We start from the raw sequence: 25,985 nt of genomic DNA on the forward strand, positions 1-25,985 counted from the left end.
AATTGAAAGCTGAAATAGAAATCTTCTGTCCATTGCAATAAAGAATTATTGTAGACTCACATATCAAAACAGAGGCAACAGTGCAGTTTTCATGCAATGCAGAAAATGTATTTTTCATTGCATTAAACTGATTAGCTAAAATTTCAGGCCTCACTGTGGCAACAAGCTAACCTCTTTATTATTCTCAAGACGTGTCCCTTCTTTGCTGGTCCTCTGGCTACTGACTAATAACAACTGACAGACATAAACATCCCATCATTTTGATGCTGCCCTTGTCCAGAGATATAAGGACTATAATAATAATATCTCAGAAATATCTGTAAATGATACAAGAAATTAATGTTGTCAGTATAAGCTGTTAGTTTTTCTCATTTCTAACTTGGCAAAATATGAAATAATATGTTAAAGCACTAAACCAGTATGAATTTACTACAATGCACAGGACCCCTTATATTATACTCAGTTGGTACTCAGCCCTTTGTCTGCCAAGGTTTGAAAATTAATATCTAGCACAGAATTTGAAAAAATGTCAAAATGGCAGGGATTGCATGTTGAATTGATGAAAAAGGTTAGGCATTTTGAAATGTCAAATAACAAATGGTCAGATAATCCTGTGTCAGGTTAATGGGTTCTTTCCCACCACAGGCTCAACAGGACAAAGACGAGCATTGCCGCCATGTGTAGCTATAGTGTATGCTCCCAACTTTACCTTTAACCTTTAGCTGTCATGCAGTTACCTAGCAAATGAAGAGGCTGATAAACAAGACCATAAAATTAATTAAGCTGCCTAGTGAATGCATTATAAGGAAGGTCTCTTAATCAACCTCTGGATACCACTTGTTTACATTGTTTTTTCCCTCTTTGCTGCCTGATTTAAAGATATTAATGAGTGGGTGAAGTCTACGCAACTATGCCAGGGAATGTGCTGCTGATGGCGCTCATTATTACCTATGTATAAGCTGACACTGCACAGCTGTGTGTGCAGACTGTTAGCTCAAAAAGCTGGGGGACAAGAGAGAGCTCAGCTATTCTGCAGTGCCAAATATCTAATCTCATAGTGTATATATGTACGGTACGTACAATTAAAAAGGTGTGTAGCAGATGAACCAGCCCTGAGCAAAGTAGAGTAGAGAACACTTGATTGAAACAAGCAGAAGGATGAAAGGAGAGAGTGATGTAAGGAGTGTACACCTTGCAAAGGATAGGCAGACTATCACCACCACTTACTTGGAAAAGAACTTCTCAAAGAATGTAAAAATGTAGTATCACAGTATTACATAAACATATTCTTTCACAAAATACATAAATACATACATTCATTAATAAGTTTGTGATTCATTAACATATCATTCATCCATTTTCACACTTCCATGCATACAGCAACTTTTACAATCATGAATTCTGATAATAAGTACTAGCTCTAAGATGCATCTCCTTGTCTTATGTGGAGATTCCATGTTTTATATGGTCTTTTTAGATTCCCGCAAGTTTGGCCGAGTCCTCCCTCCTGGTAGTGTGGTGTCCAGTGGGCTTTGTTGCAATGGAATGTTATAATATTTTCTCCTCTTTGCTAACTCCTGAAAGAACATCACCAACATCAGTATGCGGTGGTGATGCTGCTATGGCGCAAGGGAATTTTATAAAACCTTCTCTTTTTTTTTAACTCCTGAAAAATGGCACTTGCATCAGTACTCGGTGGTGATGCCAAGGAGAACCTGTGCTCAATGCTATACCATGCATTATCATAGTAGCTCTTCATCATACACTGGGCCTGTACATCCTTTCATAGCTCAACAGAATTCATGTAATTAGAATTCATAGCTTAACAATCAGCCATTTTTTATGATGATAGTTATTTTGCATGCACCTTATTCTCAACCTAATAATACTTGGCTTAACAGTTTCCATTTAATGTGACACATAGTACCTAATAACCCTTTTTTTTTACCCATAAGCTGCTTTCATACAGTGGGCCTCATCCCATGGCTATATTTGACAGGTATTTTACTGAAGGAGTTTTGAATTCAGAAAATGTCTACTAGTCTTTTAATTACCATCATAAAGTATTTATAAGTAATGTGAAACTACATTCTATCAAATTCCTAGCATGAAGAATTTAAATTTTTGTAGTTATATATTTTATAATCTCATCTACAGTCATACCCCAACATTCATAGGTTCACAAACTAGCAGGGTAGCACTTGGATATTGCTAATTAATGAGCTTGAGAGTACACAGAGCATCCTGCAAACAAGACTCACACATTACAATACAATCCTGTACCTTTTTTTTAAGATCATGATGTTTAATGGTGTTTTCTGGCACTAAAAATGGAGAGTTACAACATTTTGGGGGTTACATGACTTTCAGAATACTGGAGGAGAGGCATTCATTAATTTCTAACTTGGTGAATTTTCCCTGTCTGTTCCCCTAAACCTAAGGAATGTTGGGGAATTACTGTATAGTGGAGACTTTGTATTTCTCTAATCTTAGCAAAGAGTTTAGTGCAAAACAGGTTTGACAAGGTACTGTTATGAACCTGAGCCCTAAGTTGTTTAAGCATGTCATGTAGCTTAGTCATATTTTCATATATTTCATATTTTTTGCAATGCAGACACTAACTTAGTTTTAATGAAATGCATGCATTTTAATACAGTAATTCAGTACTAGTAATATTTTGATCAGTTTGCAAAAAGCTAATATAATTAGAAGTTACCTTTTCCTGAGCCTCTAGTGCCTTGGCCAGCTTCCAGGAGAGCATTGCTGAGATGAAGAACATTGGTGACAGACACAGCAACAGGTACCAACAAAACTCCCAAGGGTTTCTGGAATTATGCAACATGTCATATTTCATATTTTGCACCAGCCAAATATTGACTTGTATATACAAGAAACAAACAATATGAAATCCAATCAATGGTATTCGTCTTGAAGACTTGAACAATCTTTTTGGCACATTTTTTTTACTTTTGACTTTTTTTTTTTTTTTTTTTGACCTGTGTCAATGGTCACCTCACTATGAAATGCTTAGTAAAACTAGATTCTCCTTGTTTTCTTTATCAAATAAATGTATTCTGGAGTTTTACGATGTAGGGCTGCCAAAATTCTTAAATGTATCTCCATGAAATCCATGTTGTATTATCACTTGGGCAATGACTTTGCTAAGTGTGAAGTATATGTATGGTACTACACTAATATCAGATTTTAATCCTTATGAAACTAAATATGATATTATAACAAATGTAATTTGCATATTTTGCCCCATTGGTACTTTGCCACCACAGAGATGACATTTCTGACTGACTTAGTATTATGGGAATACAAAAGAGGCTCTTGGCATACAACCTTGCAGCATAGACAACTAGCTGGTGCAGCCACCCTCCTTCCACCTCCTCAATGGGTGTCTTTATGGCGTCCCCGCTCATCTTTGTAGCTGTGTGTTACCTCTGGAAGGGAAAGTGTAATGATTGGCATTTGGTGATGGACTGTCTCTGTAGGTTTGCCATGAAAACCTCAAAAATATTTGAACTCATGCAGTATATTACTGCTTTTGTCTTACATGTGCATTTTCAAAATGCTACCTTATTTACACCCGAAGACTGTCAGTTTGAGTGAAGAGTGACTGCTCATCAGCATAAAAGTGGATAGAACAGTTTGTTTTAAGAAGATTAATGAACAATGGAAAGAGTGGGAGATGGAACAGTGTCCTGTGAAACACCACTGTTTACAGGTTAATGGGTAGAACAGTGACCACCTACCACAGAGATAAATTGGCCTGAAAGGAAACTGGAGACAAAAGTACAGAGAGAGGGATAGAGTCCATAGAGGGTAGTTTAGAGAGCAAAGATCTGTCCCAGACTGTCAAAAGCTTTTGAGTTGTCGAAGGCAACAGCAAAAGTTTCACAGAAAAGGCTAGACATATGAGCAGGAGTCGGTAAGGATGGTAAAATGATCACCGGTAGAATGATCCTTGTAAAATCTGTACTGGTGATCAGAGAGGTCAGAGGCAGACGTGAAAGATGCTTAATGCTTATGGTAAGAACTTTCCTGGTAACCTGCATGCTTCAGCTAATTTGAAGCTATGAGTGGCTGAGAAATGGCTAAATATAAAATGCTTTTTTTTTTTACAGTAAAGGAAGCAGCTCAAGGGAAAAAAAATAATAATAATGAGAGAAAAAGCCTGCTGATCACTGCCCCTATAAAAAGAGTTTAGAAGAGTGTCCGGGGTAGCAAAATAGCATGGGGTGTGCATTAGCATACTCCTCTCGTATCCACAGAGCCACTAGTATTTTTTCTTCACTCAAAAATCATTGTTATCGGGTATTTTTAGTTACAAAATAGACCCATTTGTGACGGCTGTCATCCTGCTGATGCTCCTGCCGTCAACTGACCTGAGAGTGACCTACCGATTGCTACATAATACCACAGCCTCCAATTTACTCAAATTTGGGGTCATGCACATTGGACAATACTGGCTGTGCCAACCCAATGACACTGAACATGTTTGGAGATAAACAGCCCTACCAAATCATGCAGGTTTAGGATTGTTTCAAAAGCTTCAGGAAGATAAGAAAGCAAAGCTATAGGACGATAGTTGAAAGAGATTAGAGCGGTCACCCTTTTTAGGTACAGGTTATATGTAGCTAGGTGTTTTCCATCAAGAGGGAAAGATAGATGTTGAAAGGAAGAGATGGAAAAGTTTGACCAGGGGGGATGTCAGCACGGGAGCACAGTTTTTAAGGACATCAGGAGGCCCTCCATCAGGCCCATAAGCCAATACCAGGCATAGTAAAGCCAGAGGGAGGATAAGTAGGAGAAATATGCCCTGAATCATCCTTGAGTGGAAATTTCAAAGAACGTTTGAGTGAAGAGTTCAGCTTTAGGAACATGAGACAGCTGGGCTGCCATCAGGGCAAAGGAGAGGTGAGAAAGATGAAGTAAAATTGTTTGATATAGGGGAATATGGAGATTACTATAGCCTCCTCTGCTGCCAGTGGCAAGAACAAACAGCACACCACAAAGCATGTCATGTATTTATTGTGAACAGTTAAATTTATTAAATCCAACAAAACTTAATGAAACCTAACTTAATTATATCTAATCTAACCCAACCCAACCTGACCTCCCGCTGCCAAAATACAAGGTACTAGAATACGCTCATAAACTTTATACATCAACATTTTAAAGTTTTAGTTTTCAAGAAGCAATCAGTAAGTTATTGCACTGCATTTAGAGAAATTGTATGATAACAGTCAGTATTAACATCATGCAAGATGATGACGTTTATTTCCATTTTAGATTAGAAAAGATATATTTGACTTGATACTGGAAGTGTGTAAAATTTGGAGAAAGTAGGGTCGACCGGGGTGATTCGGACTTTAAAATGGACCGGGGTGATTTGGACCACCTAATTTATTAGGACTCTGGTTTGTATATAAATGGAAGTTATGCTGTTCTGCATATCCCATGTAGTTGAGCAACTATTCTAGCATTTTGAGTGTGATTATGGACCCATAAATCGATGTGTAACAGAAATGATGAAACAAAAATTAATGAGATGAAAATGGTGACAAAATAAACTTCCGGCGAACTTTGTTTACAAAAACAGCTGTTTCAGCGAACTTTGTTATGGCGCATGGTAAGAGTTGCAGAATATTCTTGAAACTTGCAATCTACATAGTTTTTTTTCCTCTACTTTAACATGGAATTATCAGAAAAGTCCTGACATCAATTGCTTTTTTCATATTCATGTTCAGTTTTGGACCATAATTACCCCAGTGATGAAAACATGTCTGGGGTGATTATGGACCAGCTGTAAAGCCCATTGGGAGAGAGTTAATTAGTTTGTCATGTACACACACACACACACACACACACACACACACACACACATGATGAAAAAATTAATAACTACTATGATCAGACCTAAACTAGAATACGCGGAAACAGTGTGGTCTCCACATATGAAGAAACACATAATAAAACTAGAAAGAATACAGAAGATGGCAACAAAAATGGTTCCAGAACTGGAGGGACTGACATATGAAGAGAGACTAAAGGAAATGGACTTGCCAACACTAGAACAAAGAAGAGAAAGAGGAGACCTAATACAAATATATAGGCTATTGAGTAAAATGGAAGAAGTAGATAACGAGAAATTGCTACAAAGAGAGGAACCTTCCAGCAGGAATACTAGAGGACATAGTAAAAAGTTGAGGAAGGGAAGATGCTCAAGAGACATAAAGAAATATAGCTTCCCACAAAGAAATATAGAGGTTTGGAACAGATTAAGTGAAGAAATAGTATGGCGAAGAGTGTGCAAAGTTTCAAGGAAAAGTTGGATAATTATAGATATGGAGACGGGACCACACGACCGTAAGCCCAGGCCCTGTAAAATTACAACTAGGTAAATACACACACTCACAAACACAAAAAAGACTAACACACACCACAGTACACACACACACCACTTTTTTGTACAATGTGGTCCACACTTTTTGGTATGTATCTCTATAAGTTACAGTGGAAATTAGTTTAAACTCCAGTATCATTTAGGCAATGACTCACTTATATTTGCATTGAAGTTTTCTTTTTTTATTTCAATAAATATGGGAACTAAATCAAAGTTTATCAAAACCTGGTCCGAATCACCCCGGTCGACCCTACTGCCTTGGGGACATGCCCAACACTCTGAGCTCTATATTCTTAACCCATTGCTGCAATTGGCATGGATTTGGCCTTCATTGGTAGCCTGGTAATATATACTCCCAGGTCTTTCTCTGCCTCTGTGGTATTGGTATGCTGGATTTCCCCTCCCAAGGTGCATGACTTTACATTTTTCTTCATTGAATCGTAGCAGCCACTTTTTGTTCCCTTCTTATAGCTTGGTGATGTCTTCTCGTAGGAAATCCACATAGCATATCGTGATCCCAATACAACTATTTTCCAAGGCCACAGGGAAGATCAGCCGGGCTTACATGGGTGATTTTTCCTGTTCAAGATGCAAGGGCCATATTAAAACTATCACGAGGATCACAAAACAGTCCATGGAAATCCCAGCAACTTATTCTAGAGGCTTCTCAAACAGGCAAACTTTTGGCCTCTTGTTTTGATTTCTTTTGTTGGAGCAGCTTCTGGGGGGCTTTTTATGTTATTGCTTTTGTTTATTGCCCTTCAGCTGCCTCCCTTGCTATAAAAAATATATATGGGCCTAAACCTCTTACTAGCCTCCCTTGACCCGCCCCTCCCATACACGCCCACCCTAAGACACCGCCCCTCTATAGCCACCTTCAGGAGACCTCTTAGCCGCACCCTTCGCCAGAGAATAGACATAATGAAGCACAGACTAAAGGAAGAGAGAAAAGGCTCAATAAAAGCGGCTCCATCAACACTTAACATACACGGCGGTGGCTGGCCCGTCCCCGTCACGTCTTGTTTACGTTGTGACTTTAACGACAACGTGTTCGAGACCTGTTACGCCCTGGCTTCGGATTTCATTATTATTTATATTTTCCTTCCACACCCAGTGATAAATTAAAGTGTCATGTATGTACACCTGTTTGCTACTGACTGATTGACGTGTGTATATACCTGTCCAGTCATACATCCCGGATCCCATATCTCACGTCATTTAGCCTTTTTCTGACCCTTATAAACCTTTCTATTTACGTAGTTAAACAAAATTAAAGTTAATTAGTCTTAAAAGTAGTTAAATAACGCTGCGAGGCCTATGGAAGGGTTTAAAAGGTAGAAACTAAAAAAAATTGTAGATCTATATACACCTTGCTTAACACCTATAGCTGCACATGGCACACAATTCCGCCCATTATTTTTGTACAAATCATAATGTCCTTAATTGAACTGATGGGCTGGCGTGCCAGCAGTTGCGGGCTATCCTTCTACGTACCACCGATATGTGAACCATGACAGTAAGTTGGGGTAGCCAAGAGTAATCGGAAGCTGAAGTTGACATTATTTTTTTCTTTCTTTCTTACACTGAGATGAATTTATAAAGTGTCATGTATACGTATTCCTGCTGCTTTTGATTGATGTGTGCATAACTCTCATTAATTCCAGTTATAGCGAATCTGAGGGTCAGGGATCGTCTTGTAATAATAAGGCCATTTTATTAAAATCCGTATCAGTTAATTCCATGCGTTATCTACGTTCATTTCCTGTTGTGTGTGAAAAAAAACGCTGAGATGAATATAATGCTAAACATGAAGCCTCCTTAAGTTTAGAACCTGTATTTTGAAAGTTACTATATGTGAAATGAGAGAAAAAAGGTGGAAAATACTGTCTCTTCATGATATAGGTGCATTTGGGTCTCATTTTATACTGTTTAAGGGCAGACTATTTTAAATGAGTGTGATGGCAGCCCTGTGAGAGATCAACACCACAGACAGCTGAAGGGGCACACACTGAGGAAGAAGAGGAAGAAGGGACACAAAAGAAGAGGAGGAAGAAGAGGGAAAACAGCTGAAAAGGCAAACACTGGGGAAGAAGAGGAAGAAGGGACACAAAAGAAGAGGAGGAAGAAGAGGGAAAACAGCTGAAAAGGCAAACACTGGGGAAGAAGAGGAAGAAGGGACACAAAAGAAGAGGAGGAAGAAGAGGGAAAACAGCTGAAAAGGCAAACACTGGGGAAGAAGAGGAAGAAGGGACACAAAAGAAGAGGAAAAACAGCTGAAGGGGCAAACACTGGGGAAGAATTGAGGAAGAAGAAGGGACACAAAAGAAGAGGAAGAAGAGGTAAAACAGCTGAAAAGGCAAACACTGAGGAAGAAGGGATCGACACAAAAGAAGAGGAGGAAGAAGAGGGAAAACAACTGAAAAGGCAAACACTGGGGAAGAAAAAGAAGAAGAGGAAGAAGAGGGAAAACAGCTGAAAAGGCAAACACTGTGGAAGAAAGGACACAATTAAAAGATTAAGAAGAGGAGGAAGAAGAGGGAAAGCAGCTGAAGGGGCAAACACTGAGGAAGAAGAGACAATAGAGAGGGAAGACAGGAAGATGAAGAAGGGACAATTCGAAAAGGAAAACAGCTTAAAGGGCATACTCTGATAAAGAAGAAGAAGAAGGAGGAGGAGGAGAGGAAAAAAAAAACAGCTGAAAGGGCAAACACTGAGCAGAGGAAGACGAAAAAGGGACAGAAAAATAAGAGGAGAAAGAAAGAAAAAGCATCTGAAAGGGTATAAACTCTGAAGAGGATGAGGAAAAAGGAAAACAGAAGGGGCAAACACTGAGGAAAAAGGGACACAAAAGAAGAGGAGGAAGAGGAAGAGCCTAACTAGCCCCATAAAACACCCACGAAGAAGAAGAAGAGGGAAAACAGCTGAAGAAGAAGAAAAAGGGACACAGAAGAAGAACAAGAGGAGGAGGAGGAGGAGGCAGAGGAAGCAAAGCAACAGCAACCATCCCTCCCTCAGCTGGTCGTGTTATGAGCGAGCACGGGAGCACCACCAAGGCATGAACTATGTCCGTCAGCCTGGTGGTGATCAGACTGGAGACAGCTGATGAGAGCCCGGACCTCAGGCACATAGAGTACAGAGGTGAGAGCCTGAGGTGATGTGTGTGTGTGTGTGTGTGCTGAAGGGGTGCAACCTTGGTATGGTGGGTGGGGGGGGACGGGCAAGGGGGTGAATGGCGTGTTGCGTCATTGTGGGTGGGTGTGTAAGCACCACTGCATATCATTTATAATCCTTACATCTTTTATAGTAATCCCATCATGTAAAATTATTAGAAGTATTGGGGAATATGAAGGTTAGGTATTTATACAGAATCACACCCAACTCTGGTGGTTAAGTTGCCTGGTTAAAGAAAGTTAAGGGGTATTACTGTAGCTGAGTGCCAGTATGTATTTCACAATGTAACCAAGGTTTTCCCAATGGTTTTAAATTTTCATATCCACTGGAAGTGCTTTGGGGGATAAGGAATGTTTGCACTGACAGCTATCTCTGGATCTGGACAATATGCGCAGGGCACCCGTACAGGTGCATAACACGCAGCTATGAAGATCAGAATAATTGAAAACACATGAACATCAGAAAGACCTTGTCTACATGTACAAATTTAGGTAAAGATTCGTTTTAGTACCGTGCCAGTATTTCATTACCTACCTTATGAAACATCACACGCTCTTCATATATCTTTTCTACAAACATTGAACAGTCATGGAAATGCTTTCAAAATTCAATTCAAGGACTATTTATTGTTGAAAATAGGGGATAATATTCACGAAAGCATAGCCTCCTCTGGCGGTGGCCATGGCGACTGTGCCGCAGCCACAAAATAGTTCACAGGGGGTTTAGGGTGGGGGATTATATTTAAACTACTCCAACCAAACTTTACGACCTGCTAATGGGGGGGGCCTTGACCCCCCCAACCCCCCCACATGTACATGCGACTTATTTCTGCTAGGAGGTATTTCTTGCGACACCGGCTGCACCAATGCAGGCTACGCTTTTGTGAATATTATCATCGTTTGCAGAAAAGATATATGAAGAGCGTGTGATGTTTCATAAAGTAGGTAATGAAATACTGGCACGGTACTAAAAATGAATCTGAATCCAAATTTGTAATGGGTTTAGCAAAATGCAATACTTGAAAATGGAGCAGAGGTGTGGAAGCGGCGGGTCCCCAGACTGGCTGTGGTGACGACACTTAAATCTACAACGACAACGACTAGCCAAAGTAAACAAAATTAAAAGAAACCTAACTTAAGAATGATTATCATACACATGGGAACGTGTCTCACAAGTGAAATTCTGGTAAATTTTCATAAATAATTCCTTACTTATTAGCTGTACTGATTGATGGGGTTCAGAATTCTTAGAATAAAGAGATCTAGAGGTTGGTAAGAATGAAAATTGTCTTTGGGATACTGGTTTGAAACTTCAGTAACACCAGTAAAGGTAAAGTTGGGTGCATACACTATAGCTGTGCATTGTGTTGGTGCTCATTCTTGTCACCTCAATCCTTTGAGCCTGTAGAGGTAAAATAAAAACTGGAGGTCTACCCTACAGTCACCTGTGTGTGTGTGGAGCTCTCTTACTTTGAGAATAGTTTTCACCGTACAAGCAATCAGTTACTATTATATTAGGTACAGTTTTACATAGTTTTACCACCATTCAGCAGAAAATCCAATGGCAAAATGGTTGCTGGGACCTACGTAACCATCTTATAGGTGAAACATCTTACATCTTAAATGTCTTACAGCCTAACAGGGCCATGGCCATAAACAAATATGGCCTAATACAGGTTAAGAATCCTTAATCCAAAATTACAAAATCCGAAAACCTTCAAAATCTGAGTTTTTTTAATGCTGACATGACGCGTCACAAATGATAAATTCCAAAAAGTGATGGGAATAAGGTTCCACCACATACAAATGTTGTGTGCCGCTCAGGGTTGCCAGGTCTGCAAGGGGGACTGATCAGTCTGTCACACCGGCCACCACCTCAGGTTTTCAGCGGCTTTTGGGATGGGCTTAGGCGGGAACACATTCCACGACCTGGCAACTCTAGTGCCGCTCTGTGTTAGTTTGTTGTCAGTAGTCGTCACAGTAACACCTTCACTCATTACTCATTGTGATTACGGTACCGCATGTTGTGTGCTCTGTGGTGTAAAGATATTGTTGAAAATGTCAAAGGGCCTACATATTCCGAAATCTGAAAAAATCTGAAATCCACAACACCTACGGTCCCAGGGATTTCAGATAAGGGATTCTCAACCTGTAGTCACAAACTCTCATTTAACAGCTGGTGAGCTGTGCACTGACTCCCCAGACAGGGATCAAATCCTGGCCCTCCCCACACACACAGTTATACTTAGAATTGAATCCAGGCCACTATTATCATATGCAGTATCACTACCAACTGAGCTACTGCAACCCATATTTTCAACTATATGAATCCTTAAACTCATGTATCCTAGTTACTACTCACATGTGGTAATTGCTCTCGATTCCACTGGTCAGACATTTTTGGTTAGTGTGTTACTTTTCCGCAGCACCCAAGGCTCACTGTGGGAAGGGGCGTGACCGAGAGGCAAGTCCTTCTGAGTGGCCGCTTTTGGTGACCGACACGCTCCTCTCCATCCACCGCGGCCGCAGGGAACCCGTCCAGCTCACTGTGACAACCCTAGATGACCACCTGATAGCTGAGGTGGTGTACTATGCATCCAGAGGAGTCAGTTCTGATACTGTTGCTACATTTTTATGTTCACTGTAGTTGCCTTTGTGTTAATGCAAGGTTCCTACTCTTATTGCAAAGTTGATCTTTAAAACAAAACCTGCAAGCATTGGTCCTTATTCTGACTATTTAATTATTGTAAAATTTCATTTCATTAAAAAAATTGAATGAACCCTACAAATCATTACTTAATTTATTTATCATATCTTCATCTTTATATAAGGGATAAAATTTTCTAATAACCGTATTTACACCTTTTGGTTAGGTTTGGTGTACCCTCCGTCCTCTCACACATATATAGTATTTTTAAGGAGATTAATGAGTGAAAGTCACCATTCAGTTCTATTCTGAGGCCTTGCTGCATTATAAACATTGCTGTGCCTCAGGCTGCAGCATTGGCTGAGAGTGAGGAGGAACAACAGGAGCTTCAGGCGGAGGGTGGCATGATGGAGAAGGCAGAAACCACCCTAGACTCTGTGCCCCTGAGCTCTGGCGGTGTGCTGCCTCGAACTAGCAAGGAGTCCACCCCAGGGGCCTCAAGTAGCAAGGAAGGTAGGTACTTACTCCCTCCCTCCTTAGCTCTCATAGGTTACCCCTTACTTGCAGCACTGACATTCACTTGCTTTCTGTTTATCCTACTAGCCACTGTCTCTGATGATTGTTGAATGTACTACACTAATAACAATAATAAAAAGGTAACTTTCTTTTTGTGAAGCTGATGTTTTGGTGCAAAAGTAAAATTGTGGAATACTTTGGGTTGCCCTGAACCTCAAATTTGCAAATTGAGTTGTGGAATTTGATTCACCAGTGTAAAATAATGAACATTTGCAGAGTATCTTGCTATTCTGCCTCATACTGTTTGTATAATGTCCTGCAAATCTGCAGATGCCAGGAATGAGAATGACTAACATGAACTCCCTCCCCCAGGCACCCCAGGGCTGGGAGAGGATGGCAGTAGCAGCAGCAGCAGCCGACGGTCCCGCTCCATCAAGGACCGTGTCACTTTCGTCTCTGGCAACCCCATGGTAGACGTGACCCATGGCATCCTTCACCTCTACAAGGAAAAGTGAGTCAGCAGAGCTCCAAGCAGATGATGGGTGAGACTATTTTGCACCCTTCCCGCAATCCTCCTCTGGCTGTTGTGGTGAGTGTCATTAGTCATCGTTCCCTCCTTCACACAGCACCAAGACAAGCTTGGATGAGTCTGAGCTGCGGTCAGAGATGCTGTGTATGTTGGCTGTGCCCACCGCCATGACCATCCATGACCTCCTGCAGTTCACTGCCCCGTGCTACTCTGTCATTCAGAACATGCGCATCATCCGGGACCCGACACCCAACCAGTACATGGTCCTCCTTAAGTTTAGGACACAGGTGAGTGTCTGGATGTTGGTGTGGGTGTGGGTGTGTGGGTAGGCAGCCGAATGAGTGCAGGGGTGGTTATGTATGTGTGCGATTTTCTCTTTTCACACACATACAAAAGAAAACTTCAAGGATTCTGTATTCTGTTCCACCACTGATTCAAGGCCCAACAGTAGGGCACTGAGGCCACACAAATCTTAACATGCCCCCAACTCTTCTACGTTTACCAAAATGTCAAGAGAATAAAGCAATGAGGAAGATATACAAAGCATCATTGTTGTAGAGAGACCTCATCCTGGTATATTACCCATAGCTTGTTTTGTTATAATTATGTCTGGTGACATAGGCGACGGATTTACCATCCCCTGTATGCGTCGTCCTTGATACACGATCGCGTTGCTTTCAGGGTTTATGGTTATGTGCAGGTCTTTCATGGCGTTCAATCCTAAGACCCCATCTACAGGTAAAGCAAACCTGCTAGTTACATAAAAGAAATCTCGAAAGGGACATACCTTTTCATGTAGGCTGACTGTTAGTGTTACTCACCCTAGGATTCCCAACGTGGTGCCTGTCACGCCTACCACATTCAGGTCGTTCTCTTGTAGCGGCCAATTTCCCCCTCTCGCCTGTCGTGTCAGTGACCTGTAAGCAGAGTCTGAGATTACGTTGACTCGCACCTGTGTCTACTGCTAAGGTGAGTGAAGTTTTGCCCACCTTGCAAGGTAGGGCAATTATGCTTGTCCGTCCCAAGGTGGCAATGACTGAGTCAAGTTGCTCCCAATCATTATCGTCCTTATGGGATACTTGGATGTATGCCTTGTGGCTGTCACGTAGTCATGCCTTTTTATTTTGAGAAGTGGAGGGGTTCGTTTTACTGTCTGCCTGGGATTTTTTCTTCTGTTCCTCCCTGGCCTTTTGTATTGCATAACAACTGTCTGTATCATGAAAACAATTCCCGTGGACATGGCAAAAGGCAGTCTTCCGCTGATGGTTTGGCCTAGGGGTCCTGTGTGATGAGTGATGGCTGCCTCTGTATCGCCCTGATTTCCTATCAGATCCCTGTGTAGAGTGTGCCGAGTCCCTACGTTTCGAGTAGCATGTACTCTCGGAATGTCCCGACTGTTTGCAAAACCTACAGGTGAGAGATGCCTTACTTTGTGCCTGTATCACACCGGCTGCTGCTAGTGGCTGATTGTGAGTGTGTTCTTGAACCTTGACTTCTAACTCTGAGACGAAGTCAACCAACTTCCCGCCTGGTTTGAAGGTCAAGGTAAGGGCAGAACAGCGGTTCTTTTCTGAAATATGAAATAAATAAAAAAAAAACTCCAAGAAGGTCTTCACCTGTTGTTTTTGCATACTGCCTTGTAGCATCCATTGCGCGTCCTCTAGACTTTTGACACAGTCAACTGCCAGCTGATTTGCCTCAGTCATGGCGTCCCAAATCGGTTTTGTTGAGGAATTCTTTTGGAGGGAATCTACCGTGTGGGCCATCTGTCTAACGATGCTTGGTTTACTACCCCCCAATAAAATCTTAATAAAATTCTTCTTAAAGATCTCATAGTTTACTCCAATGTCCCCCAATGCGAACACCGAGGACTGCATCAAATTCAGTGCCCGAGAGCCTGGTAGTAACTGAGACTGTATGAACGCAATTTTGTCATGATCTTCCATAATGGAGGAATTTACGATGGCAGACTCGCATAGATTTAGGAACTGTCGCCGTATAGTCTGACTCACTGCCGGCAAACTGTCTGATACTGGTGTGAGTTGGAATGACCCGAATCGGTGGTGGTGGTGGTTGGGGTGCCAAGTTAGAGTTGCCCCCGGCAGGAGGAGGTGGAGGAGGTCCTACAGGATGCTCGGTAGACATGGTCGAGATTGGTTGAGTGGGTTGTAAGTATCCTGACGTACTCTGTGGTGAATGATCCCTGCGTTCTGGAATTGATGAATAATGAGTGCCAGAACGTAACACTAGATTATTAAAATCATCGGTGGTTGTATCTTCCTCTTCTCCCGAGGATTGTGTTAACTGCTTAAAGGTGTCGCTGATCTTAGCGAGTGTCTTTTTGTTCATAACTGGACTAAACTCTGCAATAATATTTTATCATGGTTTATTAGCTGTAAAGAAATACGGAACGCGTCTGAATTAATGTTTGCACAGTACCCCTAAAAACAAGAGGAGATGGTTAGCGCATAGTCTGATAGACATAATAGAGGTAGTACTACTTAAGATTTAGATGGTTTAAAAGGAATAAGTTGCTTTTGAAAGGGCGTTTTCTTTTCTGCGTAAAAAAAAAAAAAGCGAGTGTAAAGTAAAAGAAGTTGAGTTGAAATTGTGAAACTGCAATTTATTTAATATTTATAAAAAATGATCAATAATAAATATACGACGACGATTGTTATAATTAATATATATATGTAACAGTAGACACACAGAACATTCATAGAATTATCGAGTCGTATCTTCAATGATTGAATGAAATCGCAATTCAATCAAGCTGAAAAAAAAAAAATATAAAGGAACAATACCGGGACTATTAGATGATATTGCAGTACTGGCGACGAAGCAGGTCGTCGGCCTCAAGGTTACCAGGATCCCGGAGTCGTGTAGGACCCCCTGGATGGCGGCTGGATTGCGTTGTTTGGGCGGTTGTGGTGCTGAGGGCGAACCTCTGTGAGACGGGGGGTGTCGCTGATGTGCTGAGCGGGCGGCTCCCGGAATTCCTTGCTAGACGTAGGACAGCTGCGGTGTTCTTCGTATTTTGAGTGTTATGGAGCAGCGTGTGTAGATTTGGCGGCCTGGGTATGTAACCTCTTGCGTAGGCGCCTGAGGTGGTAATTGCTAGTAGTCACTGGGGGATGTCCGAGTTCGCCCTGGTTGATTGTTTGCCGGAAGAGGTTTGGGTGATGCTCCTGGCAGTGGCAGTGTTGCCGCTATGTGTTGGCCAGCATGGCTGCTGCGGGCAGGCAGCCCATGGGCGTGACCCCTTCTGCTGCGTAGCAGGTGGCTTGTAGTGAGCTTGTAGCCCGACGGCTGCTGGTGACCTGTAGTGGCTTGTTGGCCTGTAGTGAGCTTGTAGCTGTGCCCAGTGAAGGTGCTGCTTGTGACTCCTTCCTTGTAACGCCTGTCCCCTGTTCGGTGAATTCTTGTGGCTTGTAGCACTGTAGAACAGATGAGGTAGCGACGGCTGGGCACGTTGGGCACCACTGATCACCAATAATGTAACGGCTGCCGGTCTTGGTTGCGTGTAGCTCAGATAGGGTCTGGAGGGGACGAACAAGGCATGAAGGAAAACACTCTGCTGCTTTAGGTGAATATATTCTTAACCTAAGTACAAGGGCATTGGAGAGAGCCGAGACTGTAGGTCTGAGTGAGTCGGGCTCTCGGGAAGGAGTGAAGATTAGAGGCTTGGAAAATAATGAAGTTACAACCGGTCACGTACGTCAAGGTGACCTCTAAGTTGACAAAATGATTGTTACACATACTGAGACGAATGTACGATCAACACTGACAAGTGACATTCCTACAGACGGTGGCATGATCTATCTGAAGTGGGTATTTTCCACTGATACATGCATTCCTAATCCATGGTGACATATAATAATAATAATACACTGATATAACTACAACTACTATAACAAAGTGATGTGAGATGGATGTAAGAGGATGGTGTTATGAATACAGTTAACTGACGTCTAGGGGTTGAGTTGTGGTGAAAGGAGAGCTAACTGTGATATAACATATTTGTAAGGTTAATTGAAAGTGAATGGTGATTTTACTTATTATTAATACTTAAGCTAATAAAACAAATAATTACATGACATCAGAAGAGAACAAATAAGACAAAATAGGCAATGCTACAATGACAAGGGTAAGTGGTTTGGTTCACTGAAGTGCTTAATTAGAGCTAGAATTACAAATGAGGACCAAATATACATACACGTGAGAATGTGTATATGGATAGATGTGTATGAGTGTGTGAGTGTGTGTATGTCAGACCCCTTGGTGAATCCTGGTTGCTCAAGATAGGTGATGAGTCCGTGTGTCCTCGGAGAGTGAGCTACCTCGGATTGAGACTGCTGGGGTGAGCAGTTGAAGGTGTATTTATAACCTTGGCAGGCGAGACGGTCCGCGAGTGTGAGGCTTCGATGCGAAGAGTCACGAGTCCTCGAGTTAGTGAGCTGGTGCTGCTGGGGCTTCGAGGATTCGTGCGTGAATTACTTATTGGTGAGGTGATGTTGATTGATGGCGCGCTTCGATGCTCGGTTGGACGAGGGTACCATAACAATGGCCTTTCATAAACTGGGAGGATGAATCTTTGGGTTAACTTGTGAAAAAAGGAAAAGTGAAAGGAGTGGAATATTAATCCCTAACCCGTAATCTGCGGTACGCCTCTCAGGCGGCTTCTTCGGGAACATGCTGTATGCCTCTTGGAAGAGCGATTTTTACATTGCTTCTATAAAATTGCTGAGCCTTGTACAGCCTCGAATCTTTTTTTCATAGTTAGCATAGCGTCACATGTTTAATTTTTCATCTTATTCATGCAGATCTTGTCATTACTTTGTCGTCTTGTCAAAAGTGATAAAGACATTTGTATGGGAAGGCTATAGAGTCACTGAATTCAGGATCCTACTCACTGTCTCTTCTCTGTTACATTGTAAATGTAGTTATAAACACAATGACATCAAAGTTCAGGCATAAAAAGAAGCAGAAGATGAGAAAAAATAACAATTTGTTAGGAATTCAGAAAGGAGGCATTCTGTACGTTGGTAACACTGCCTCTCGTGAGTCACTCGCCGCTCCGCCCCGCTACCCACAGTCTCTCTCTGCCAGTCATGAGAGACAGTGCATGGGGCAAATACTGCATCCCTTTCCAATGACATGAATGATGAATGCCCTCCTCCCCGGCAGAAAGAAAGTAATTTTTTTATAGTTATTTTTTATCGGTCAGTCTATTTCATATATTATATTATATTAGCTTATGAAGAAAGGATTTTCTTTTATACGGATTAATGTCATAGACTAAGCATGAAAGAGGAAATCATTTTCTTTGATATGGTCAAATTCCGAAGGCTTGGCATGAAAGAGGAAAGCATTTTCTTTGATATAGATCAGTGTTGTAGGCTAAGCATGAAAGATGAAAGCATGAACGAGGAAAGGAAAGGAAAGAAAGGAAAGCTGCCTCCTGCAGACTCCATAAGTTCTTATGTTCTTATGTGGATCAATTACGTAGGCTGATCATGAAAGAAGAAATCATTTTCTGTGTTATGGATCAATTTTGAAGGCTAAGCATGAGAAGCGACGCTGTTTTATTTCCAATGAATTAGAATAAAGTAACCAAATAAAGAAAAATAGTCTCACAGGGAAGCCCTGTGGCAGTTCAAAATACCTTGTGCAAGCTCATTATATATATATATATATATATATATATATATATATATATATATATATATATATATATATATATATATATATATATATATATATATATATATATAGTGTGTGTGTGTGTGTGCACACACACACACACACACACTCACAAACACACACACTCACAAACACACACACACACACACACACACACACACACACACAAACACACACACACACACACACACACATGTGCACATGTTTGCATGACATGAAATTACCGCTCCGCCACTTGTGTTGCTGATGTTGACAATGCTGCTTTCTCTCCTGTCTCCATGGCAACGAGTACCCCCACCCGTCCCTCCCTATCTCTTTCCCTTCCCTCCCTAGCTGACAGAGGAGCTTCCTTTCGCGCCAAAATACAACTTTGGAAAGCAATTATATGGAAACAAAGAGACCTACTACAACTTTTTTCTTTTTGCAGGTAGGTGCAGTGTCATCCTCTAAAGACACATGAATGCTATCTTTACCGATACTGTAATCGCGACCTTTTTTTAGTACTGCCACAACACAAGGATAGCTCGCCACAGCCCAGTAGCAGTTTACGGGCTAAAGGTCGGCAGGTTTGAGCTTTTATGAGTTTTCGTCCCCACCCGCCTGCTACGATATAGTACGGCTGGTTGAGTGGAAATCTGCCGATTTTCACTCTTTCCCACCGTGCTCACTCTTAAACTATACACTGTACTGACTTCAAAACACATCATTACTTTCCTTCAAGTCTTCCTCTTTCGAATGAGACCAACCAGAAGTCTCTGCGCTGCATGTGTGCTGAGATATAACGAGTATAAGTGGAGTAACTTTCTGTGCTGGAGAGCGTATGTGTTCGTGCGCGCAGCATGGTTATGGTGACGGGCTGCTGCAGGGTGAGCTGCTAACATCACCCGCCACACCAAGGTCTCTCAAGGTCTTCTCACTCCGCCCCAAACCATGACGTTTGGTGGTGAGAGAGAAAGAGAGAGAGAGCATTGTGTTCGTTGGGCTGAGAGAAGCGCAGCAATCCGAACGTGTGAGAACTCGAAAAATCACATTAACTCATTATCACAAGCAGGCAGAAACTGGCTACCAAGCGGGGTGAGGACCTATTCATATGCACTAATAAGCAGTGTAGCCAATCTAGCGAAAAGTTGCTTGATTGGGCTACAAATATATATTGACGGTATACCACGTCAGCCGACCTTCTAGCCTAGATGGTATACCACGTCAACCATCCTCTACGGGTTGACGGTATACCACGTCATCCAACCTTTATGGGTTAATAGATGGAGTGATGAATGCAGGTATATTAATTTTTTTGCTTAGCTCACTCCCTTGTGCAAGTTCAGAGGAGAGCTTATCATAATAGATGTATTTTAATGTATGTATTAGCTAAGGAAGTGAGAACTGTTTATTTTTTGCCCGCCTGAACTTGACTTGTATCTTGTGTCTCTAACGTACAGGGTGATGCTGACATGTTCTACAACACCTTTAATGGCCAGTGCTTCAACAGCATTGAGCAAGACATCTGCCGTCTGGTGTATGTAGCTCGAGTGGAGACAACTAAAGAGTCAGAGAATGGCGGTCTTCCTATTCCAGGTAGGAGATTTTTTTCTAATACAAGATATCTTATTTTTTACTAATTCTAATATCATTTTCTTGATTTAGGATTTTCAAAATAGATCCACTGAGTATGTGATTCCTTTCAGTATCAAGAGCACATGGTTAATATGTGTATGAATGTATGATAGTGCAAGTAAAGACAACTGAGATATATGTGGTGCCAGACATGAAAAGTGAGTAATACCATGCCATGCACTTTGATGATGTGCATACTCCTCTTGAAGAGAACCTTTGTGCTTTAATTTCATGTACATCACAATTGTCTTTTGGTGAATGCCATAAAATATTGATAAGGAAGATAAGGTAGGATAATAGCCTCATTTTCCAAGATGTAAGTCACTGATTGAATCATATCTTTTAATAGCAAAGGCAGCATTCAGTATCAGTAACAGTTACAAGGCTGGTATACCGGTGCTGAAGGGATGAGTGAGGCCCATTGTAGTGTGGACTCTTCCTTCCTCCTCCCTTTACTATCCTCCCTATCTCTCTAGGCTCATCTTTCATGCCTCCCTGAAAAGTATGGCATTATGGAAGGTAATGGGGGGATGAATTATTAATTTATTCCTGGCACTCCCTCATGACAGGCCACACAGAGCTGCCTAACTGTCCCGTGTGTCTGGAAAGGATGGATGAGTCAGTGGACGGCATCCTCACCATTTTGTGCAACCACTCCTTCCACGGGGAATGTTTGGCCAAGTGGGGCGACACCAGGTGAGGAAATATGTCACATCACCCTGCTACACCCACACAGAGGAGGATAGGCCTATCTAGTGGTATATAAAGGCCCAGATAGTAGAAGTAATGGTAGTGATAGGGTGTTGAAGCAGTATAAGTAGTGGTGTTCCTCACAGGGTCATCCTCACTTAGTGGACATTGAAATTATTGTAAAATGTTTTCATTATACAGAATATTATCTGAATTAAAAGAATTATTATTGAGATGGTTCGTTTGGCAATACTGCATATTTGGTAAAATCAATTTATGTACCTGTATGGTGTCAGGTCCATGCAAAACAGTCTTAAAAACACTTTTCAAACAGTTTTAAGCATCTCTACATAACCTCCAGTCCCCAGACTTATCTTACTACCCTCTATGTGCATGAAAACAAACTAAGCTTTGGCTCTCTTGTGGGTGGTGTGCAGGCGCCATGCGGACGAGGGACTCGTGTAAGTCCCTCGCAGGACGTTGTGTGTCAATGTTGTCAGTGTCTCACAAGCTAAGAACAGTTGGTTCCATTCAGTATTGTGTTTGTGTTTTTTTTTTTATTATTAAAGCCATAATTTAGTTTTTGCAGGTGTATAAATGTTTCTGCAGAATGTTATGCTTTTCTTTCTTTTCCTCTGGGTTTATGATTGATATACTGTTGAATATTTAACAAGCTTTGTTTTCTTTCTTTTATCCACTCATGCTGCAGCTCTGTACTATTTTGTCATGTTAGGTTTTCAATATCATTATAATAATTATTCCATTGATGCACTCAATTATTTATTCTTCTCAATGTACAGTATAGGGTAATATAGGTTGTGGTGATAAGTTCGTTCATTCACAAAATATTTAAATTGAATGAGAGATTGTGCTGTCTTGTATGCTCTGATCAACATGATGTTATTCATAGTTAAGCATAAGCAGTGGCACTATGAAGATTGTCGACACAGGAGACACGTACTGGAAAATTTTGCTGTGAAGAAAAATGTTGCAGTACATGTATAAAGTTTCACCTAATGAAAACTTGCTGATCTACACAAGATAACACCAAAATTCTTGTCTCAAACAGCTTTGCACTGCAGTGTAATAACACAAAGTAGCTTTTCAGTCATTTTTGCATCACAGTGCATGTTCCTCACAAAGGTAACTAGGCCTCAAGAATGATAACCCAAATAGCAACCCAAGAGGACACACAAGGGAAGCAAGCACCTTGCACACCCACTTCATTGCTTTGATTAATCCTTTCTCAGGAGTAATAGAAATGTACTTTTATTTTGTATTTTCAAATCAAATATGCATAATGTTCTGGGAACCAGTAATGTAAAAATTTGTTACAATTTTTTGTGAAACTTGCTTGACAAATACTTAAAAGATGAGTGAATGTTTTGATAAAGTCTCCATAACATTTTTCTTACATTACAAACCCAATATAAGAGTGTGCATGTGTCAAACCACTTGCCCCGTGCCTCCAGCTGCCCCGTGTGCCGGTACTGTCAGACCCCCGAGGAGATCCCCGACCAGAGGTGTTCCTTGTGTGGCTCAGCGGACTCCCTCTGGATCTGCCTCATATGTGGCCATGTTGGGTGTGGCCGCTATGTTGGGGGTCACGCTCACAGGTGGGTGGGACAAATAATGTTGGGGTTCACGCTTACAGGTGGGTGGGACGGATAATATGGGGACCTCCTTCACGGGAATTATAAACACATGCATTTTATTCAGTAAGATTTTAAGGAGGAAAAGAATTAGGGTGTGTTTACAGATTTTTCTACTTTATATAGTTTCCTGCTATTTATTTATTTATGTTTAATATTATCATTTATTATTTTTAGTTTTTTTACATCCATGGAAACAGCTCAAGGGCATAAAAAAAGCCCACCAAAAATAAAAGCCCGCCCTCTATTAACATAAATATGCAGATCACACTGACTTGAGTCCACACTTGACAGTCTGCACCCACTTACTAAAAGCAGTGAACCCTATACTATAGAACGGACACTTGCCCAGCCTTGTCATTAAGCCGCGAATTTTGGAAAATCAACCACTTTGGTGCGAATCACCATGACTCCCTTATTTCTGGGGCTACAGTAAAGTTTTTGATATCAATCGAAGGCAAAATGAAAGGGCTATCGCCGGCATTCTCAATCTATCTCTTCTCCCTTCCCGTGAGGAAGCAAGGCTTCGTGGACCAAATGGTATTATCAGTGACGAGGAGTGTCTTTGATGCAGCGCGCGAAGCGGCGAGCGGGAAAGAAATGAACTAATTTCCTCTCTTGACGAAGAGGAGGTGAAGGCCAGCTCTTCGCTAATATCTTCACACATTTAATGCTTTATTACAACATTTTTTCCATGTTGCTGTATTATCAATTGGGTATAAGAACAATTTAAATTTTCTAGGCCTTATATAAAAAATCATACAATGTGAAAAACATTATTTTTCTATTTATTCAAGACTTCACGGTTCCTATGATAATTTAAGCCAATAACACTGGAACACACCTCTCAACCAGCACGCCCCACCCTTCAGTCTTAACTATTCACAACAGTTCTCTTTTTTTTAGCGTTTGTAGGGCGGGCACTTCGAACCATAAGCATGAAGATTGCTGGAATGAATTTCAAAGTGACGGACTGACAGGCTTCGGCCTCCGGGTGCATGTTTCCCAAGTCTTTATGAATATGTGGTGGTATGTGGTACTTCGTGCTGGGCTTCCCACAGCCAGTCTCCAAACTTGTGACGTCACCTGTGGGTGGAGCTTAGCAAAGCTCAGCAATATAGACGATACCATTTTCCACCCACTGATAGAAGCTCTAAAGCTAGTTAAAAATATATTTACAACGGAGAAATAACAAAGGGAGAAAGAGATGTCTCATGGAACAGGAGCAGAATAAAAAAAATGAAAGCAGTTTATTGTAACGAGGTCTCCTAAGCTCTGCCCACAGGTGACGGGACGAGATGAGCGCAAAGCAAATATTGCCATGGGTACCAACCAATTAAACGTATCAGTGTAAATTTTCTGCTATATATAGTGTGTCAATGTATCAAGCACTGCTTACATAAGTATTTGCCACACAATATTTTCCATTATAGAAATGTACCTAAAATGCATAATGTTTTGGTTTTCAACGTTTGTTTGATTTGCAGTAGTACCAATGCTACATGGAAAGATAGCTTCGAAGGGGGAAGAGAAAATAGCGTTTGATAATACCTCTTAACGGAAACACGCTCTCTAAGTGACGCTTGACATCAAGGAAGAAGAGCTTGACTGATGATACCGCCGTATATTTTTTAATTAGCGACTGGGCTCGAAAACCGACTCAGAAGGGTAAAAAATCAAATAAGTTCGCAAAAAAACGACTCCGAAAAAAACCTATTTTTGAATTCCCTACTTGAAACCCGCTCATTTTTTTAGAATTTCAAAAAACTTATTTAACAAATGATTTAGCCCTGCCAATGTGCTTTCCAATATGGTGCATAACATTTCCCTACTCCCAGTAGTTTCATCACTAGAGCTCGAAACGTAAATCCTGTTGAGAGTGATTTTGACGAACTTTAGACACTTTGCCGTTTTTGTCTAGTGTGGCCTTGCTATTGCCTCTAGAAGGCTGTAATTTGGTATGTAGCCCCTCTTGGCAATGTAGTTTGACCAACTCAAAGGATTTTTTGATAGCTTGATTCCAAGTTTGTTGTCAAGCCGTCACAAAATAGCCTGTTTTTCGGCCCTTTTGCCGCGATTTGGATATGTCCTAGATTTTTTTCTTATAACTTTTTTATTTATTTAATGCTATCCAATTTTTTTTCTGATTATTAATCTGTATTAAAAGAGCTGTCATTTGCCACCAAGCACACCTTCCTAGCTTCAGTAGTTTTCGCTCGAGCTCAACCAGAATTCACAACGAACATTCGCCAAATCTGACTCATTTCACACACCACGACGGAAAACCTTCCTGACGCCACAAAAATTAATATATCTGCATAGAAATTCATATATGAGCACTTCAATATGTTGACTAACTTGTATTAAAACCATTTTAAGATATTTAAACAAAAGTTGCTATTTTTTTATAATCATTTCACTATATAAATCAACCTATATTAAGCGCCTTATTATGCATTTCTTATTTTTTTTTTAGTATTCAACCATATATATATATATATATATATATATATATATATATAAATATATATATATATATATATATATATATATATATATATATATATATATATATATATATATATATATATATATATATATTTGGTATCAAAAGAAAGCAAATGAAATGTATTATTCATAAATGAATAATAATAATAAATAATATGTATAATAAGGCCCTTAACCCATGTTTCTTAATGGTCCCCACAAGCGAGAAAAATGAGAAAAAATCACCCCTCACACAAACCATTTCATGATATATATCAAGGCATTTGTGATCAGATTATGTATCATCTATTTTGGGGGTTTAAATCATGGCACAAATTTGGCCCGTCGCTGCTACACGGTAAAGCCACAAATTTGGCCCATCGCTTCTACCGGGTTAATATAGGTTGATTTATATAGTGAAATGATTATAGAAAAATAGCCACTTTTTTATGTAAATATCTTAAAATGGTTTTAATACAAGTTAGTCAACATATTGAAGTGTTCATATATGATTTTTATGCAGATATATGAATTTTTATGGCGTCGGGAAGGTTTTTCGTCACGG

At 40.7% G+C, this 25,985-nt stretch overlaps 1 protein-coding gene across 4 annotated transcripts in view; it reads left to right on the top strand.

Moving 5' to 3' along the window:
* The first annotated feature begins 9,327 nt into the window (after positions 1-9,327).
* The window catches only part of LOC126998861 (BRCA1-associated protein-like), a 32,578-nt gene continuing 15,920 nt past the window's right edge, over positions 9,328-25,985 (top strand). For 3 of the 4 annotated variants that reach the window (XR_007753043.1, XR_007753044.1, XM_050861038.1), the window contains exons 1-8: positions 9,328-9,550; positions 12,009-12,187; positions 12,577-12,742; positions 13,118-13,256; positions 13,372-13,561; positions 20,417-20,552; positions 21,161-21,287; positions 22,754-22,897. Coding sequence is in view for 2 of the 4 variants with exons in the window: in XM_050861038.1 (XP_050716995.1) it covers positions 9,475-9,550; positions 12,009-12,187; positions 12,577-12,742; positions 13,118-13,256; positions 13,372-13,561; positions 20,417-20,552; positions 21,161-21,287; positions 22,754-22,897 (1,157 nt within the window). In the remaining 2 variants the exon portion in view is untranslated. The remainder of the gene's footprint in view (positions 9,551-12,008; positions 12,188-12,576; positions 12,743-13,117; positions 13,257-13,371; positions 13,562-20,416; positions 20,553-21,160; positions 21,288-22,753; positions 22,898-25,985) is intronic. The other variant, XM_050861039.1, reaches the window with a different exon arrangement.

Source organism: Eriocheir sinensis, chromosome 15, assembly GCF_024679095.1.
Source record: "Eriocheir sinensis breed Jianghai 21 chromosome 15, ASM2467909v1, whole genome shotgun sequence".
Lineage (NCBI taxonomy): Eukaryota > Metazoa > Arthropoda > Malacostraca > Decapoda > Varunidae > Eriocheir > Eriocheir sinensis.